The sequence below is a fragment of the Marmota monax genome, unplaced genomic scaffold (assembly GCF_021218885.2).
Source record: "Marmota monax isolate L192 unplaced genomic scaffold, Marmota_monax_Labrador192_F-V1.1 WCK01_AAM20220418_F8-fsc00022, whole genome shotgun sequence".
Lineage (NCBI taxonomy): Eukaryota > Metazoa > Chordata > Mammalia > Rodentia > Sciuridae > Marmota > Marmota monax.
Genome location: NW_026695215.1, coordinates 26,026,527 through 26,047,007, shown reverse-complemented (window position 1 = coordinate 26,047,007; position 20,481 = coordinate 26,026,527). Strand labels below are relative to the sequence as shown.

Here is a 20,481-nt window from a genome sequence, read left to right as displayed (position 1 = left end):
CTCCACTCTCTTTAAATTGACTAATGTGCATTTTTCTATGAGGGAGCCGCCTGACACCTGACATTTTTCCTTCTGAATTCCTCTCAAGGGTCCCTGTCCCAGGTGCCAACTGTCACCCACAACCTGCATGGGGATGAAATAAGTAACCCTCGGAGGTGTAGGCCAGCTAGGAATAAAAAGTCTGAAAAAGTAATATCAAGAAATAAAGCAAAAGATGCAGGAAAATATTTGAAGCAGGGGCTTGATGGGTGGAAGAGACCTGATGGGTCTGATCCTAAAATATGGAAATGCCCATGAATATTTTGTTTATAGTGAAACACATCAAAGGGCTTCAGTAGGGAGCTTATTTAGGAACGCAGGATAAGAATGGGGAAAACAAATTGCTTGGGGCTTGACATGTTATGCCCCTGTCCAGGCAGCTGCATTTGAAGCTAGGCCTGTGAGCTAAGGCAGGGTACCAGCATGACCTGGAACTGAGGAATTTTACCCAGGAGAGTTGCCAGAAAAGTAACCTCCCTGCCTTATGATGGCCCAAACCCACAATTTGTATACAGCTTCCAACAAACCAAGAAGCAGAGAGAGATCTGCTCATGGGGCAAAATATAAATCTCAAGGGTACACCTGTAGTGACCTACTTCTTCCAGCCGCACTCCCTACCTGCCTATAATTACCATTCAGTTAGTGTATCTAGGTATATTAATCCATAGATTAGGCTAATGCAAGGAGGTTCTAATCCTGAACCTCCTTGCATTGTCTCACACATTAGTTTCTTTGGTTTTTTTGTTTGCTTGTTTTTTATTTTGTTTGTTTTGTTTTGCTCCAAAGCATAACATTTATTTGGGAAAAGTATTGCAATGGGAAGAGCAGAGCACTGAAAGGCAATACACATGCTACAGTAAACTCTAGATGTATTCAAGGAGGTTCAGGCAAGGGAAAAGTTTTAAAGACAAAAACAAGGAGGACCATATTGGCTATTTTGAAACAACAATCTTTTGCCACAATGATTAATAACAACAGCGATGTCAGCCTAAGGTTGAACAGACAGTTGCTAGGCAGATGTGCTTACAGAAGTACTTTTTATATAAGGTTGCAGTCACACATGAGGATACCTCATATCTAAACCATAACAACCCACAATGATGGGAGTAGATCCAGAGAATATAGGGGGAGCCAAATGAATGAGTTCCTAGTGGCCAAAGTTGGAAGAATTTGAACAGAAAAATGAAGTATTGCATTTTAACTTAAAGTCTAAAACAAATGTCTGTGAGTCAGTACTCAAGTAAGTATGATTGAATAAATAAAGAAATAACTGGGGGAGAAAAGATCAATCTCCTGTTTGGAAGTACTCCAAACTATATATGTAGACACTTAACCCCCAAGGAGATGAAGCCTAATTTCCTATTTCTTAAATGTGGTTTATCCATAGAAATTTTCTTCCAAAGAGTACAAAATAGAAAAATGGGAGTGAGGAAGTAGAGGAATACTGTAAAAAACATTACAACACTTTTTAGCTAGGTGAGCAGGGTTAATATCAAGAGTAATAATTGAGTTAATAGTATATACCTTGATATTATATGATGAGACGACATTTTACCTGTGGTCTTACACTCCCAAACAAACTAATCATTAAAACAAACATGGGACAAATCCCAATTTAGAGCTCCAAAAATTATCTGACCATAATTCCTCAAAAACATCAAGGTCATCTAAAGGAAAGTTTGAAGACTATCAGTCAAGAGGAGACATGATGATATAATATAGTATTGTATCATGGATGAGATCCTGGAATAGAAAAAAAAATTGTCTTAAAACTAGGAAAATGTTAATAAAGTATAGACTTGGATAATAACAAAATCTAACAATAAAGTGTGTTGCTTCATTAATTTTGACAAATATACCATAATAACATATAATGTTAATAATTGGGAAAACTGGGTGTGGGATATATGAGAACTCTCTAATATTATTACAGTTTCTTTATTAATCTAAAACTCTTATAAAATAAAGAGTGCATATAAATAAATAGGAATGTGCTTTAAATGACCTACTAAGAAAACCTGATTTTTAACCTATGTACAGGTGAAACCTATGAAGGGCTTCAAGAATGGGGGCCATATAACCAGACTGGCATTCTGATAGGAATATGTTTGAACAATCTCTGGTGATTGTATTGATCCAGAAGAGAGATAATAATGGTCAAGCCAAGGCTGTAAACAGAAGTCATATGTGATAGATTTTCATGTAGAAAATTCTGTAAGATATAGACATAGTGACTTGTTTTAGTCAGCTTTTTCACTGCTGTGACTAAAAGATCTAACCAGAACAATTGTAGAGAAGGAAAAGTTTATTTGGGGAACTTATGGTTTCAGAGGTCTGAGTCCATGGAAAAGGGGCTAACTCTATTCCTCGGGGCTCAAAGTGAAGAGGGAACTGGTTCACATGATAATCAGGAAGCAGAGAGAGAATCCATCAGCCAGATACAAAATATGTGTACCCCAAAGGAATGACCCCAATGCCCCACCTCCTCCAGCCACACCCTACCCACCTTTAATTACCATTCAGTTAACCCTATCAAGGGAATTAATTTACTGATTGGGGTAAGGCTCTCATAACCCTATCATTTCTCCTGTAAATCTTCTTGCATTGTCTCACACATGAACTTTTAGGGGACACCTCACATCCAAACCATAACATGACTTCAGGAAGGGTTCTGGCTTAGTGAACTAGGGGATTCCATTCAGTAAAATGTCATTTGGGGGCATAAAAGTTGGAGAGAAATTATTAGATTCTACGGACATGCAGGATAGAAATTAGGAATAATTCTGGGCTATAGATATCACTTTGTGACTTGACAACTCTGCTGTAATTGAAGCTATGGGAGTGAGTGAGATTGCCCAGGAATACTTATAGAGAAGAAAGCAGACTGAAGACAGAGCTATGAAGGCCACCAAGAGTTAAAGCGTGTACAATGGGAGAGGAATGACAGATAAGCCATCAATTTGGCATCTTAACTGTATGTATTTGAGTGGAGGGATACATATAAATGAAATAATACACACTGTCACAGTTGGTGTGGCTGACAAGCACCAGCTTCTAAATATTGTCAAGGGAACATTGAGTACTTTATTTTTATTGTTATTTTCACATATACATGACACTAGATGTATTTTGATATAATATACATACATAGAGTAAAACATATTCTAATTAGGATCATTATTGTGGTTGAACATGGTGTGAAGTTACACTTATCGTGTATTCATATATGAACACAGGAAAGTTTCTACTATCTTTCCTATTCACATAACTCATCATTTCCCTATATTTCCCTTTTGTCTAATCCAATAAACTTCTATTCTCCCCCCCACCCACCTTATGGTGTGTTAGCATCTGCATATCAGAGAGAACATTCAGCCTTTGATTTTGAGTGGTTGGCTTATTTCCCTTAGCATGATAATCCCTAGTTCCATCCATTTACCAGCAACTGCCATAATTTTATTCTTCTTTAAGGCTGAGTAATATTCCATTGTGCATATATACCACATTTTCTTTATTCATTCATAGGTTGCCTCCACAGCTTAACTATTGTGAATTGAGCTATGATACACATTGATGTGATTGCATCACTGTAATATGCTTATTTTAAACCCTTTGGATACATACTGAGGAGAAGTGGGGAAACTGGGTCAAAAGTTTTTCTGAGTCTCCATATTCTTTCCAGAGTGTTGCACCAATATGCAGTCCCACCAGCAATGTATGAGTATACCTTTTTCCCCCACATTGTCAAAAACATTTATTTTTACTTGCATTCTTACTAGTTGCTATTCTGACTGGAGAGAGATGAAACCTGTTTAGTTTTCATTTGCATTTCTCTAATTGCTGGTGATTTTGAAAATTTTTTCATGTATTTTTTGACCATTCGTATTTCTTCTTCTGTGAAGTGCCTGTTCTGTTGCTTTGCCCATTTGTTGATTGGTGTGCTTGGTCAGCCACACCAACTGTGACAGTTATTTGCTTTTTTATTTGCTTTTTTGGTGTTAAGTTTTTTCAGTTACTTTTATATCCTGAAGATTAGTGTTCCAACTGAAGTGCAGGTAGCAAAGATTTTCTTCCATTCTATAGGCTCTCTGTTCACGTTCTTGATTGTTTCCTTTGCTATGAAGAAGTTTTTTAGTTTGATACCATCCCATTTATTGATTTTTTTTTATTTTACTTCTTGCACTTTAGGAGTCTTGTTGAGGACTTCAGTTCCTACACCAACATGATGGATAGTTAGGACTGCTTTTTCTTCTAGTTGGTACAGGGTCTCTGTTCTAGTGCCTAGGTCCTTGATCCACTTTGAGTTGAGTTTTGTGCCAGGTGAGAGAAAGGGGTTAAATTTCATTCTGCTATATATGGATTTCCAGTTTTCCCAGCACCATTTGTTGAAGAGACTATCTTTGTTTATGGCAGCTTTTTCTGTATTTATGTTGGTTTTTCTCTATCTCTTCTGTTCTGTTCTAGTGGTCTTTATGTCTGTTTTGGTACCAAAACCATGCTGTTTTTGTTACTATAGCTCTGTAGTATAATTTAGAGTCTGGTATTGTGAATGCCTCCTTCATTTTTTTTTTTTTTTTTTTTTTGCTAAGGATTGTTTTGGCTATTCTAGGCCTCTTATTTTTCCAAATGAATTTCATGACAGCTTTTTATCTTTCTATGGAGAACATCAGAATTTTAATAGGAATTGCATTAAATCTGTAGAGTGCTTTTGGTTGTGTGGCTGTGTTGACAATATTAATTCTGCCTATCCAAGAACATGGGCAATCTTTCCATCTTCTAAGGTCTTCTTCCATTTCTTTCTTTAGCATTCTGTAGTGTTCTTTGTAGAGGTCTTCCACATCTTTTCTTATATTGATTACCAAGTATTTTTGGAGGCTATTGTGAATGGGATAGTTTTCGTAATTTCTCTTTCAGTTGATTCATCATTGATGAATAGGAACACAATTGATTTATGGGAGTTAATTTTATATATTGCTACTTTTCTGAATTTTTTTATGAGTTCTAGAAGTTTTCTGGTGGAATTTCTTGGATCTTCTAAATATAGTATCATGTTGTCAGCAAATAGAGATAGTTTGAGCTCTTCTTTTCCTATTTGTATCCCCTTAATTTTTTTTCTTTTCCCCCACATCTATCTCTATTTCTCTTTCTCTCTCTCTCTCTCTCTCTCTCTCTCTCTCTCTCTCTCTCTCTCTCTCTCTTTGTCTTGCTAGAGTTTCAAGGACTAAGTTGAATAGAAGTGGTGAAACAGAGCATCCTTGTCTTGTTCCAGTTTTTAGAGAAAGTGCTTTCAGTTTTTCTCCATTTAGAATGATGTTTGTCATATATAATTTTTACAATGTTTAGATATGTTCTTACTATCCCTAGTTTTATAGTGTTTTGAACATGAATTGATACTGTATTTTGTCAAATTTTTTTTTCTGCATCTATTGAGATAATCATGTGATTCTTGACTTTTAAGAATATTGATATGATAAATTATATGTATTGATTTCCATATGTTGAACCAACCTTGCATCCCTGGGATGAACCCCACTTGATCAAGGTGCACTATCTTTCTAATATGTTTTTGTATGTGATTTCCCAGTATTTTACTAAGAATTTTTGCATGTATCTTCATCAGGGATATTGGTTTGAAGGTTTTTTTTCCTTGATCTGTCTTTGTCTGGTTTTGGAATCAGGGCAATACTAGCTTCATAGAATGGGTTTGGAAGATATTCCCTCCTTTTCTATTTCATGGAATAATTTGAGGAGGTTTGTTGTTAGTTTTTTGAAGGCCTGATAGAACTCGGCTGAAAATCTGTCTGGCCCTGGGCTTTTCTTTCTTGGTAGGCTTTTGATAACATCTTCAGTTTAATTGCTTGAAATTGATCTGTTTAAATTTTCTTTCTCTCTTAAATTTTTTATTTGTAAATGATCTGTTTAAATATTCTATGTCCTCTTGATTCAAGTTGGGTCGGTCATATGTCTCTAGAAATTTATCAATATCTTCAAGATTTTCTGCTGTATTGAAGTATAAATTTCAAATAGTTTCTGATTATCATCTGTATTTCAGTAGTGTTTATCATGATATTTCCTTTTTATCATGAGTTTTAGTAATTTGAGTTTTTTTCTCTCTCTCTTCATTAGCTTGGCTAAGCATTTATCAATTTTATTTTTTTCAAAGAACTAACTTTTTCATTGATTTTTTTGAAATTTTTTTTTGTTTCAATTTCATTAATTACAGCTCTGATTTTAATTACTTCCTGCCTTCTATTACTTTGGGTGTTTATTTTTTTCTCTTTTTTATTAGATTATTTATTTAGTTACTTTCTATTCTTTTAATGAATGAGCTCAATGTAATGAACTTTCCTCTTAGAACCACCTTCATAGTGTCCCAGAGATTTTGATAAGTTGTGTCACTATTTTCATTTACCTTTAAGTATTTTTTTATTTCATCCCTGATTTCCTCTACTATCCATTGGTCATTCAGTAGCATATTATTTACTCTCCAGGTATTAGAGTAACTTCTATTTTTTTAGTTTATATTGATTTCTAATTTCATTCTATTATGACCTGATAGAATGCAAGGTATTATCTCAATTTTTTTATTTGCCAAGAACTGCTTTGTGGCCTAAGATATGGTCTCTTTTTGAGAAGGAGCTATGTGCTGCTAAACAAAGTGTATTCATTCATTGATGGGTGTACTATTCTATATATGTCTGTTAAGTCTAAATTATTAATTGTATTTTTAATTCTGTATCTATTTAGTTTTTGTTTGGAGTATCTGTCCAGTGATGACAGAGGCATGTTAAATTTATCATTTTTATTGTGTTGTGGTTTATTTGATTCTAAAAATTGAGAAGGGTTTGTTTGATGTATGTAGATGCTCCACTGTTTGGGGCATAAATATTTATGATTGTGATATCTTGTTGATGTATAATTTCCTTAAGAGGTATGAAATGGACATCTTTGTCTCTTCTGATTTGGCTTGAAGTCCACTTTATCTGATATGAGGATAGAAACCCCTACTTGTTTATGAAATCCATGTGAGTGATATGTCTTTTGTCATCATTTTACCTTCTATCTGTTGATGTATTTGCTTATGAGGTGAGTCTCTTGGAGACAGAATATTGTTGGGTCTTAGTTTTAATCTAATCTGCCAATCTGTATCTTTTGATTGATGAGTTTAGGCAATTTACATTCAATATTATTATTAAGTAATGATTACATTCAATATTATTATTAAGTAATGATTCCTGTCATTTTATTTTTGGTTTTTAATTTGAATTAGTTTCTCCTATGTTTGACTCTTCTTCTAGTGTAGTTTCTCCCTGTGCTGGTTTTCACTTTTATTTTTCATTTCTTCTTCATGAAATATTTTGTTGAGTATGTTTTGGTAATATAGGCTTTCTGGTTGTGAATTCTTTTAACTTTTGTTTTTCATGTAAGGTTTCTATTTTATCATCAATTCTGAGGCTTAATTTTGCTGGGTATCATATTCTTGGCTGACATCCATTTTCTTTCAGGGCTTGGTATATATTATTCCAAGACCTCCTAGCTTTGAGGGTCTGGGTTGAGAAATCAGATGAGACTCAAATTATTTCTTTCTAAATGTGAGCAGTCATTTTTCTCTGGCAACCTTTAAATGCCTACCCTTATTCTGTATGGTAGACGTTTCATAATGGTGTAACTTGGTATGGGTCTGTTGTAATTTTGTATATTTGGGGTCCTGCAAGTTTCCTGTATTCAATTTTTCATTTCATTCTTAAGGTTTGGGAAATTTTCTGATGTTATCTCATTGAAAAGATTATACATTCCTTTGGTTTGTACCTCTGAGCCTTCATTTATCCTGATAAATTTTAAGTTTGGTCTTTCCGTGTTATCCCATATTTCTTGGAAGTTCTGTTGATGGTCTTTTCTCTGTGGTCAACTTTATTTTCAAATTATATATTTTGTCTTCATTGCCTGATGTTACATCTTCCAAGTGATCTAGTCTGTTGGTGATGCTTTCCAGTGAATTTTTAATTTGGTTTATTTATTCCTTCATTTTGAGGATTTCTTCTTGAATTTTTTTGGAACCTGTATCTCTTTTTTGAAGTGATATTTCACTTTCTGTATTTTCTCTCTGATTTCACTCCTTACATCATCCTTTATCTCACAGATCAGTTTAACTATGTACATTCTAAACTCTTTCTCTGACATCTCTTCTTCCACTGTGACGTGAACAATTTTTGTTACTGAAGTATCTTGGTTTGTTTGGGGTCATTTGTTTCCTTGCTTTTTCATGTTGTTTATGTGTCTACCCATTTAACAGTATGGATTTGAGGCAGTAGAGTTTCTACCATGTGGACTTATAGTGTCTCTGAAAGTCTTTAGTGCCTCACTGTTTAGGGAAGACAAATAATAACAATACCAATGCAAACAATATACAGTATTAACTCAAATAGTTCCTGCTATGACACCTACAATGTTAGTTGTCACAATAAGCAGAAAGAATGTGATTGGTTATCACCCACAGTAATATCAGTAAATTTGCAAAAGGGTTTAGAATTTCAAATGGTAGACAGGGAGAGAACAAAAGCAATTTAGAATGTGATGATTATGAGGGAGGAGTAGAGAAAACAGAAGTAAAATATTAAAGGAAGAGTGAAAGAGAGAACAATAGAAATGTGGCTGTTAGTGGAAAAAGAGAAAGAAAAAGAATCATGGGAAATCGATAAGTGAGAAAATTTATAAAGTCAAAAAATGTTTAATTAAAAACAAAAACAACACTTATAGGAGCTTACACCGAGCACGGAGCGGCTGAGTTCCGGCTCCCAGAACCGTCCCGGAACCGCCCTGGCTCAGGGCTGCGGAGCCCACGGAGGCTGCTTCTTGGACCCTGCTACTATCAGAGCAAACACCAAGCACTAAGAAGCCGAATTCCGGCTCCCGGAACTGAGCCCGCGGGGACTGCTTCTTGGAGCTTACACTTATAGGAGCTTACACCAAGCACGGAGCGGCCGAGTTCCGGCTCCCGGAACCGTCCCGGAACCGCCCTGGCTCAGGGCTGCGGAGCCCGCGGGGGCTGCTTCTTGGACCCTGCTACTATCAGAGCACACACCAAGCACTAAGAAGCCGAATTCCGGCTCCCGGAACTGAGCCCGCGGGGGCTGCTTCTTGGAGCTTACACTTATAGGAGCTTACACCGAGCACGGAGCGGCCGAGTTCCGGATCCCGGAACTTCCCTGGACCGGGGCTAGGAGCCCGCGGAAACTGCGTCTTGGTCCGGGTCCTGCTGAGGGCCGGTCAGGACTCACCCGTTGCTTGGGTTGCCCGGCAAGGGGAACGAAATGCTGCCATTGGCATAGGATACCAACATGGCAGAGATCTGATGTCAGCAGAAAGCGGTGGAGGAGAGATCTTCATCAATACCAGCGGTGACATAAGCAGTTGGTCTCCTGGTAAGGGGGGTGAGGCTCAGTCACCCGAGTCTCCTCTATTTGTCCTCGAGCCAGAGGGAAGGAGCCGGGCCGCCGCCAGCCCCCGGAGCAGGCCCAGCGGCTCGCCAGCGTGGTGACCGCGTGACCCCAATTGGAGAGGGGGCGGAGCGGAGCCGCCACCCACACCCGCCAGGTGGGCAGACCCACGACCCAGTAGTACATGGGCGTGGTAGGAGGGGCAGGGCAGAGCCGCCCTTCGCGCTTGCAAGGTAAACAGACCTGTGACAGCCTGGCGGGTCAGGCCCAGTGGCCTGCCAGTGTGGTACACACGTCACCCCAACTCGAGTAGGGGCAGAGCAGATCCTTCTCCCACGCCCGGATCAGGCCCTGCCGGTGTGGTGGTCACGTGACCCCAATTGGAGTGGGGGCGGAGCGGAACCGCCACCCGTGCCCGCAGGGTGAGCAGACCAGTGATCAACCTGCAGATCAGGCCCAGGGGTCCGCAGGCGTGGTAGGAGGGGCAGGGCAGATCCGCCGCCCGCGCCTTCAAGGTAGGCAGACCTACAACAGACCGGCGGATCAGGCCCAGGAGCCTGCCGGCGTGGTACAAACACCACCCTAATTGGAGTAGTGACAGAGCAGAGTCGCCTCCCTTGCCAGGAACAGACCCAGCGTCCTGCAGGCGGGGTAGTCACGACACCCCAATTGGAGTAGGGGCAGAGCAGAGCCTCTACCCGTGCCCGAAAGGTGGGCAGATCTGCGACCGACCAGCGGGACAGGCCCAGTGGCCTGCTGGTACGACAGACACGTCACCCCACTTGGAGTAGGGGCAGAGTAGAGCTGCTGCCCGCGCCTGCAGGGTAGGCAAACCTGCAACCGACCAGCGGATCAGGCCCGGTGGCCTGCCGGCGTGGTACACTCGTCACCCCAATTGGAGTAGGGGCAGAACAGAGCTGCCACCAGCTCCCAGAACAGGCCCAGTGACCTGCCGGCGTGGTAGCCACGACACCCCAATTGGAATAAGGAGAGAGCAGCCGCCCGCACCTGCAGGAAAGATACGCAAGCAGTATGAAAAGACAAGGAAAGAAAGGACCACAAGCAATGCAGGTCAACGCAACTTTAGAAGAGGTAACAGCTGCAGCAGATGGAATGTCAGATAAAGAATTCAGGATATACATGCTTCAGATGATCTGGAGTATCAAGGAAGACATTAAACAGCAAAATCAGACAATGAAAGATCACTTCGACAACGAATTACGCAAACAAATCCAGGAAGCAAAGGATCAACTATACAGGGAGATAGAGGTTATAAAAAACAAGCAATCAGAAATCCTAGAAATGCAGGAAGCAATAAACCAACTTAAAAACTCAATGGAGAATACTACCAACAGAGTAGAACACTTAGAAGATAGAACATCAGACAATGAAGACAAAGTATTTCAACTGGAAAAGAACATAGACAGCTCAGCAAGACTGTTAAGAAACCATGAGCAGAACATCCAAGAAATATGGGATAACATTAAGAGACCAAACTTAAGAGTCATTGGGATACAGGAAGGTACAGAGCTCCAAACCAAAGGAATGAGCAGTCTATTCAATGAAATAATACAAGAAAACTTCCCAGACTTGAAGAATGAGACAGAATCCCAAATCCTAGAAGCCTACAGGACGCCGAATGTACAAAATCATAAGAGATCCACACCTAGACACATTATAATGAAGATGCCCAACATACAGAATAAGGAGAGAATTTTAAAAGGTACAAGAGAAAGGAAGCAGATTACATTTAGGGGTAAGCCAATCAGGATAACAGCTGATCTTTCAACACAGACTCTGAAAGCTAGAAGATCCTGGAATAACATATTTCAAACACTGAAAGAAAATGGGTTCCAACCAAGAATTGTGTATCCAGCGAAATTAAGCTTCAGGATGGAAGATGAAATTAAAACCTTCCACGATAAACAAAAGTTTAAAGAATTCGCAGCTAGAAAACCATCTCTTCAAAACATCCTCGCCAAAGCATTACAGGAAGAGGAAATGGAAAATAACAATGAAAACCAACAGTGGGAGGTAGGACAGTAAAGGGGGGGGGGAAATAATCAAAGAGGAAAACAAACAATGTTTAGTAACAGAAATAAACAAATATGGCTGGAAGAACAACCCATATCTCAATAATAACCCTAAATGTTAATGGCTTAAACTCACCAATTAAGAGACACAGGCTAGTAGAATGGATCACAAAACAAGACCCAACAATATGCTGCCTACAGGAGACGCATTTGATAGGAAAAGACATACATAGGCTGAAGGTGAAAGGTTGGGAAAAATCATATCACTCATATGGACTTCGGAAACAAGCAGGCGTGTCCATACTCATATCAAATAAAATAGATTTCAAGCCAAAGTTAATCAAAAGGGATAAAGAGGGACACTACATACTGCTCAAGGGAACCATACACCAACAAGACATAACAATCATAAATATTTATGCCCCAAGCAATGGTGCAGCTATGTTCGTCAAACAAACTCTTCTCAAGTTCAAGAGTCTAATAGACCACCATACATTAATCATGGGAGACTTCAACACACCTCTCTCGCCACTGGACAGATCTTCCAAACAAAAGTTGAATAAGGAAACTATAGAACTCAATAACACTATTAATAACCCAGACCTAATTGACATATATTGAGTATACCACCCAACATCAAGCAATTACACTTTTTTCTCAGCAGCACATGGATCCTTCTCAAAAATAGATCATATATTATGTCACAGGGAAACTCTTAGACAATATAAAGGAGTAGAGATAATACCATGCATCTTATCTGATCATAATGGAATGAAACTGAAAATCAACGATAAAAGAAGGAAGGAAAAAGCATACATCAATTGGAGAATGAACAATAGGTTACTGAATGATCAATGGGTTATAGAAGACATCAAGGAGGAAATTAAAAAATTCTTAGAGATAAATGAAAACACAGACACAACATATCGGAATCTATGGGACACATTGAAAGCAGTTCTACGAGGAAAATTCATTGCTTGGAGTTCATTCCTTAAAAAAAGAAAAAATCAACAAATAAATGATCTCATACTTCATCTCAAAATCCTAGAAAAAGAAGAGCAAAACAACAGCAAAAGAAGTAGAAGGCAAGAAATAATGAAAATCAGAGCTGAAATTAATGAAATCGAAACAAAAGAAACAATTGAAAAAATTGACAAAACTAAAAGTTGGTTCTTTGAAAAAATAAACAAAATCGACAGACCCTTAGCGATGCTAGCGAAGAGAAGAAGAGAGAGAACTCAAATTACTAGCAAACAGGATGAAAAAGGCAATATCACAACAGACACTTCAGAAATACAGAAGATAATCAAAAACTATTTTGAATCCTTATACTCCAATAAATTAGAAGATAGTGAAGGCATAGATAAATTTCTTAAGTCATATGATCTGCCCAGATTGAGTCAGGAGGATATAGAAAACCTAAACAGACCAATATCAATTGAGGAAATAGAAGAAACCATAAAAAGACTACCAACTAAGAAAAGCCCAGGTCCGGATGGGTATACAGCAGAATTTTACAAAACCTTTAAAGAAGAACTAATACCAATACTTTTCAAGCTACTTCAGGAAATAGAAAAGGAGGGAGAACTTCCAAATTCATTCTATGAGGCCAACATCACCCTGATACCTAAACCAGACAAAGACACTTCAAAGAAAGAAAACTACAGACCAATATCTCTAATGAACCTAGATGCAAAAATCCTCAATAAAATTCTGGCGAATCGGATACAAAAACATATCAAAAAAATTGTACACCATGATCAAGTAGGATTCATCCCTGGGATGCAAGGCTGGTTCAATATACGGAAATCAATAAATGTTATTCACCACATCAATAGACTTAAAAATAAGAACCATATGATCATCTCGATAGATGCGGAAAAAGCATTCGACAAAGTACAGCATCCCTTTATGTTCAAAACTCTAGAAAAACTAGGGATAACAGGAACATACCTCAATATTGTAAAAGCAATCTATGCTAAGCCTCAGGCTAGCATCATTCTGAATGGAGAGAAACTGAAGGCATTCCCTCTAAAATCTGGAACAAGACAGGGATGCCCTCTCTCTCCACTTCTGTTCAACATAGTTCTCGAAACACTGGCCAGAGCAATTAGACAGACGAAAGAAATTAAAGGCATAAAAATAGGAAAAGAAGAAATTAAATTATCGCTATTTGCAGATGATATGATTCTATATCTAGCAGACCCAAAAGGCTCTACAAAGAAACTATTAGAGCTAATAAATGAATTCAGCAAAGTGGCAGGATTTAAAATCAACACGCATAAATCAAAGGCATTCCTGTATATCAGCGACAAATCCTCTGAAATGGAAATGAGGACAACCACTCCATTCAAAATATCTTCAAAAAAAATAAAATACTTGGGAATCAACCTAACAAAAGAGGTGAAATACTTATACAATGAAAACTACAGAACCCTAAAGAGAGAAATAGAAGAAGATCTTAGAAGATGGAAAAATATAGCCTGTTCATGGATAGGCAGAACTAACATCATCAAAATGGCGATATTACCAAAAGTTCTCTATAGGTTTAATGCAATGCCAATCAAAATCCCAACGGCATTTCTTGTAGAAATAGAGAAAGCAATCATGAAATTCATATGGAAAAATAAAAGACCCAGAATAGCAAAAACAATGCTAAGCAAGAAGTGTGAATCAGGCGGTATAGCGATACCAGACTTCAAACTATACTACAGAGCAATAGTAACAAAAACAGCATGGTACTGGTACCAAAACAGGCGGGTGGACCAATGGTACAGAATAGAGGACACAGAAACCAATCCACAAAACTACAACTATCTTATATTTGATAAAGGGGCTAAAAGCATGCAATGGAGGAAGGATAGCATCTTCAACAAATGGTGCTGGGAAAACTGGAAATCCATATGCAACAAAATGAAACTGAATCCCTTTCTCTCGCCATGCACAAAAGTGAATTCAAAATGGATCAAGGAGCTTGATATCAAATCAGAGACGCGCCATCTGATAGAAGAAAAAGTTGGCTACGATCTACATTCGGTGGGGTCGGGCTCCAAATTCCTCAATAGGACACCCATAGCACAAAAGTTAATAACTAGAATCAACAAATGGGACTTACTCAAACTAAAAAGTTTTTTCTCAGCAAAAGAAACAGTAAGAGAGGTAAATAGGGAGCCTACATCCTGGGAACAAATCTTTACTCCTCACACTTCAGATAGAGCCCTAATATCCAGAGTATACAAAGAACTCAAAAAATTAGACAATAAGAGAACAAACAACCCAATCAACAAATGGGCTAAGGACCTGAACAGACACTTCTCAGAGGAGGACATACAGTCAATCAACAAGTACATGAAAAAATGCTCAACATCTCTAGCTGTCAGAGAAATGCAAATCAAAACCACCCTAAGATACCATCTCACTCCAGTAAGATTGGCAGCCATTATGAAGTCAAACAACAACAAGTGCTGGCGAGGATGTGGGGAAAAGGGTACACTTGTACATTGCTGGTGGGACTGCAGATTGGTGCAGCCAATTTGGAAAGCAGTATGGAGATTTCTTGGAAAGCTGGGAATGGAGCCACCATTTGACCCAGCTATTCCCCTTCTTGGTCTATTCCCTAAAGACCTAAAAAGAGCATGCTACAGGGACACTGCTACATCAATGTTCATAGCAGCACAGTTCACAATAGCAAGACTGTGGAACCAACCTAGATGCCCTTCAATAGATGAATGGATAAAAAAAATGTGGCATTTATACACAATGGAGTATTACTCTGCATTAAAAAATGACAAAATCATAGAATTTACAGGGAAATGGATGGCATTAGAGCAGATTATGCTAAGTGAAGCTAGCCAATCCCTAAAAAACAAATGCCAAATGTCTTCTTTGATATAAGGAAAGTAACTAAGAACAGAGTAGGGACGAAGAACAGGAGAAGAAGATTAACATTTAATAGGGATGAGAGGTGGGAGGGAAAGGTAGAGAGAAGGGAAATTGCACGGTAATGGAAGGAGACCCTCAGGGTTATACAGTGGAGGGGGTAGAGAGAGAGGAGGGGAGGGGAGGGGAGAGGTGGGGAGGGGGGAGGGTGGATGATGGGAAAGGCAGCGGAGCACAACAGACACTAGTATGGCAATTTGTAAATCAATGGATGTGTAACTGATGTGAATCTGCAATCTGTGTATGGGGTGAAGGTGGGAGTTCATAACCCACTTGAATCAAAGTGTGGAATATGATATGTCAAGAAATTTGTAATGTTTTGAACAACCCACAATAAAAAATTTAAAAAAAAAAATAAAAAAAATAAAAAAAAAAGAATTAAAAACAAAAATGTAATATTCTAATCAAACATCCTAGTCCTCAAAATACTGATCCATAACAAACAACTGGCTTCAAAAATGCTAGAAATACAAATTTTTGAAAAATTTTTAAATGCTAGAAATAAGCAAAAACAAATATGAATATATATAAGTGCCCATGAATCATTCAGGTTAAAGTTAAATAGAGAAAAGAAAAAATAAAATAAAATTTAAAGAAAATCTCAATGAAAAAGAATTGTTGCCTTTGGAGTTCAAATGATTGTCAGCTTCCCTTCTCAGCAGTATTAGGTGGTGTGGCCTGGAGTGTGATGCCTATTCCAACCTCAGGGTAGAGTTGCTGGAGTGTAAGAGGAAATCCCATAGGCAGAACTTCTGGAGGTGGGGTTTAGGTTTAGGTATTCTCTAGGTTCTTCATTGAATTGCGATTGATCTAAATATTTTAAATCAGCACACCTCCAGGGCCCAGCAATTGCCAGACCATACTGGAAAACTGGACCCCAAGAATCACCCATGGGTTCCATTTGTGTGGTGAAAGAGTCAATTCTTAGTCCCTTCTGACACCTGTGGACCCTACATTCTCTTGTCTCTTAGGTTCAGTCTCCAAACTCAATCTTTCCCACCCCCACCCATTTTAATTCCCAGCCAAGCGCATCTTTCCCGATGGGAATTGCAAGTAGCTGGATTGGGAGAGGGGAGAAGCTGGGTAAGGTTTCCATGACAAGTATTCATTTCTCTGGGTAAACCCTTCTCCATGATTGATTTTCTCCTTGTCATTTAGGCACACTCCATGTTGTGCCATTTGAGTTTGACAGGCCTATATTGTGGGCCAAAATCAGGTTTGCCAGAAATAAGCTCCCCCAGCTGCTAGTCCTCATCCCATGGCTGCAAATTGGTTTCTCCCTCTGTCCTCCACAGGTAGCTTGAAAGATATTTGGCTTCTTTCCCTCCCAAGGATATTGTGAGACACTCCTTTTAGTTCTGATCTCTCCATACCCAGACATGCCTCAGGCCTCCTAAAAATGTTGGGTTCCTTTAATTCCCTTATTCTTCCACTTTGCTCACAGAGGGACCACTCTAGCTGGTGCCTCCAGTCGCAGCAGTGGTGGCTCTGAAGATTTTATTTTATTTTATTATATCCAATGTCCTGAGTCCTCAGTATGCTTTGAATGTCTAGTATTAAATCCCAGTAAAGTCCCCATACACACCTTTTATTTTTCACCCACCTTGCTGAGAAGCTGCCTATCTGCCTTCTTAGTTTCACACCGTGGAGCAGCCAGGAAAGTGACCTTCTCTATTCTGCTATCCCCAGTGAGTACTTTATTGAAGATATACTAAAATTACCCTACTTGTTGGAGAGGGAGTAAATTTTCAAGATAGGTGGGGGGGGGTGAGAGAGGAAGTATTTTATTTATGAAAAACTGTAGCAGATTTTGATTAAAGTAAATGGTGATCTTATAAACTGAGAAGGGATGGAGATATATATATATATATATATATATCCATGAATCATGAATATATATAAGTGCCCATGAATCATTCAGGTCACAGTTAAATAGAGAAAAGAAAAATAAAGAAAATCTCAATGAAAAAGAATTGTTGCCTTTGGAGTTCAAATGATTTGTCAGCTTCCCTTCTCAGCAGTATTAGGTGGTGTGGCCTGGAGTGTGATTGCCTGTTCTACCCTCAGGGTAGAGTTGCTGGAGTGTAAGAGGAAATCCCATAGGATAAGTCTTTTGAATCCTTACCAGCTGGGCTGGGCACTTCTCTGATATATAGACTAGTTGAACAAGATGAGAGACTATGTGCATGTCAGACAAAAAGATTTGGGTATGCTGCTGCCAGCACCTCTCATTTTTTTATTTCATGCCATGTTGCTAAGTCACAAGTGATCATTTTAAAAAATACTCTCTCAAGCATTGTGACACAAATCTGTACTCCCAGCAACTCAGGAGGCTGAGGCAGGAGGATTGCAAGTTCAAAGCCACCCTCAGCAACTTAGCAAGGTCCTAAACAACTTAGCAAGACCCTGTCTCAAAATAAAAAGGTCGGGGTAATGGCTCAGTGGTAAAATGCCCCTGGATTCAATTCCTGGAACAAAAATAAATTAATTAATTAAATAAAAATAAAAAGATAGATACTTTTCTCTTCCTTTGTTCAGAAGGAATTCTGTAAGCAGAAAGTATTCTTAGAATCTTGGGTTGTGAAAACCTTACATTTAAACATTCCTCTCAGACCTCTGAGTACATGAAGCTTATTTATAGGGCTAAAAAGCCCAAAACAACTACTGATTGAGTATCAGAATTAATCTAGTGACTGAGCTCCTTTATCTCTAAGAGGATACCATACCACTGTTTGGAAACCTACAGTGCTTCATACTGCTAGATGACACATTCTATTAATCTTATTGGTGTTTCCTTCTGGAAATGGCCATGCTGGACTGGACACTTCTGAGGAACTAATGAAAGATCCTGTGAATTTTTCTTGATGATTGGAAAATTTCTGCAATTTGTAGACCCATACCTCTAATTAGCAGAGGGAAAGGTAGAACAAGAGAATACCCTCTGAGTGTCAAATGCAATCTTCAATGATTATTTTTTTATCTTTGTTTTAGTTATTTATTTTACATGGTACTGAAGATCAAACCCAGTGCCTCATGCATGCAAGTGCTCAACCACTAAGCTACAACCCCAGTCCCCAATGATTATTTTAATGTCATTCCAAGTATTTCATCCAAGTATCTGCATTAGGATGAATTCATAGTTTCTGTTCTAAGCTCTGTTACAAGTTGCTGTGTAATAACAACTCTTTTTGAGTTATCCATTAGAGAGTTAAAACACTAAAACATCAGAACTTAATAGGGTTATTTCTCTGGTCTCTCTTTTGTCTTACTCCTAAAGTCTCTTGGAAGGAATTTTTTATTCTTACATTTTTAGGCATCCAACCATATCTTCTAATCTTTCCTTCTCCTTGACCACAGGGACTTAATAGTGAACGTTTCAAACCCACCACTCTTCCAAGCTTGTTATGTTCTAGTCTGGTTGTAAACAGCTACAAGTACATTATATCCACATCGCCTGAATTTAATAGGACATTCCTATAGTGCCAGTTTAATGACAGTTGGATGGTAAATAAAGTCAAAGTTTCTAACAGTAGTTCTTGTTGAGAAGAACTGTTTTTTTCATCAAGAACTTTTCTCTGAGGTCCATGTGTGTGCATGTGTGTTGTGTTGTATGTGAGGGGAGCTAGAAAAGAAAGAACTTGTCACTTAAAAAGAGGATGTTTTGTCATTTAAAAAATATTTTTGCAGGGCATGGTGGCACACATCTGTAATCCCAGCTATCTCTGAGGCTGAGGCAGGAGGATTGCAAGTTCAAGGCCAGCCTCAGGAACTTAGTGAGGCCCTAAGCAATTTAGCAAGATCCTGTCTCAAAATTAAAAAATAAATAAATAATAATAAAGACCAGGGATGTAGTTTAGTGGTAAAGTACCCCTGGGTTCAATCCCCAGTACTAAAAAATAAAAATAAAAAATATCTGTAATGTGGGAAGGTATCTCAGTGGTAAAATGTATGCTTGGCATGTATAATGCCCTGTATTCCACCCCAGCACCACAAAAAAAAAAAAAAATAGAGAGATATACCTACATACGCACATACATGCAAAGACACACACACACAAGCACATACACGTATATGTATTTGTAAAGATTCAGTTTTAGAGTTTCTTCCCTTTCCCCAAGTGTGAATCTTCTACACCTATATAAAGAGCCTTGTCAAATGTAATAATACATATATTCATTTCTTTAAGAACATGAGAAATTCTTTTCCCTTCACTTATTGTTATACATTGAGACATCAGACCAAATACTAAAATACTGGGAAGCCATAAATCCTGTCCTTCTGTTGCAGGTGCAACAATGAGAGTGAATGGGCCCAGATCCATGAGAACATCATCCGAAAGTCCAGCGCCAAGTACTCTGCCCCCAGCGCCAGCCATGGTGATGTATTACTCTGGCTAGAATACGTGTTATGTTGTATTTGCTAATCCATACAGCACTTCAGTTGGTGTTGATTGGTTGCTATGTATTTAATTCTCTAAAGATGATTTTTTTCCTTTTGTAGGTACTTTCTACTAATTCTTTTGTAATAACTTTAGGCCTTCCCTAATATTTGCTGCCCAAACTACATTTTCTGTTCTTTCTATGATGGATTTTGTGTGCTTTGATAGGTAACTAAAGTTCCAGTTTAAATCTAGAGTGGAAAATGTGTTTCAGGGTTGTCACAGAGCAAATTCTTTGTTTTTCTGAACAAAACTTACCCCAGCCATAAAAAAGGAGAGTAGGACAAATATTAATATCAATCCTCTATTACTGTTCAGTGTTAACATCACCAAAAATGTTTTACACTAATGAGAAACAATCAGTCATTCTGGAACTATAATAGAAAATCTTTACTTCAAAGCAGTTTTTATCTTAGCTTAACCTCTTCTTTTCATTTTTCCTCCTTTTATTTTAGAGCTCTATTTAAATAATTTCTATCTAAAGCTTGGTGAAATTCTGTACATTAGATTACGTTTTATAATTTGAGCATTAATTTCTTGATTAAATTAGAAGCACTAACTAAAATCTGAATTTTTATATACCCTTGCAGATAGT

General features: G+C 38.3%; 1 protein-coding gene across 8 annotated transcripts in view; it reads left to right on the top strand.

Annotated features, from left to right (window-relative positions):
• Positions 1-20,481, top strand: part of Dock3 (dedicator of cytokinesis 3) — a 680,226-nt gene that overhangs the window by 518,605 nt on the left and 141,140 nt on the right. For all 8 annotated transcript variants that reach the window (XM_058574833.1, XM_058574836.1, XM_058574835.1 and 5 more), the window contains exon 13: positions 19,736-19,824. In XM_058574833.1, the coding sequence (XP_058430816.1) occupies positions 19,736-19,824 (89 nt within the window). The remainder of the gene's footprint in view (positions 1-19,735; positions 19,825-20,481) is intronic.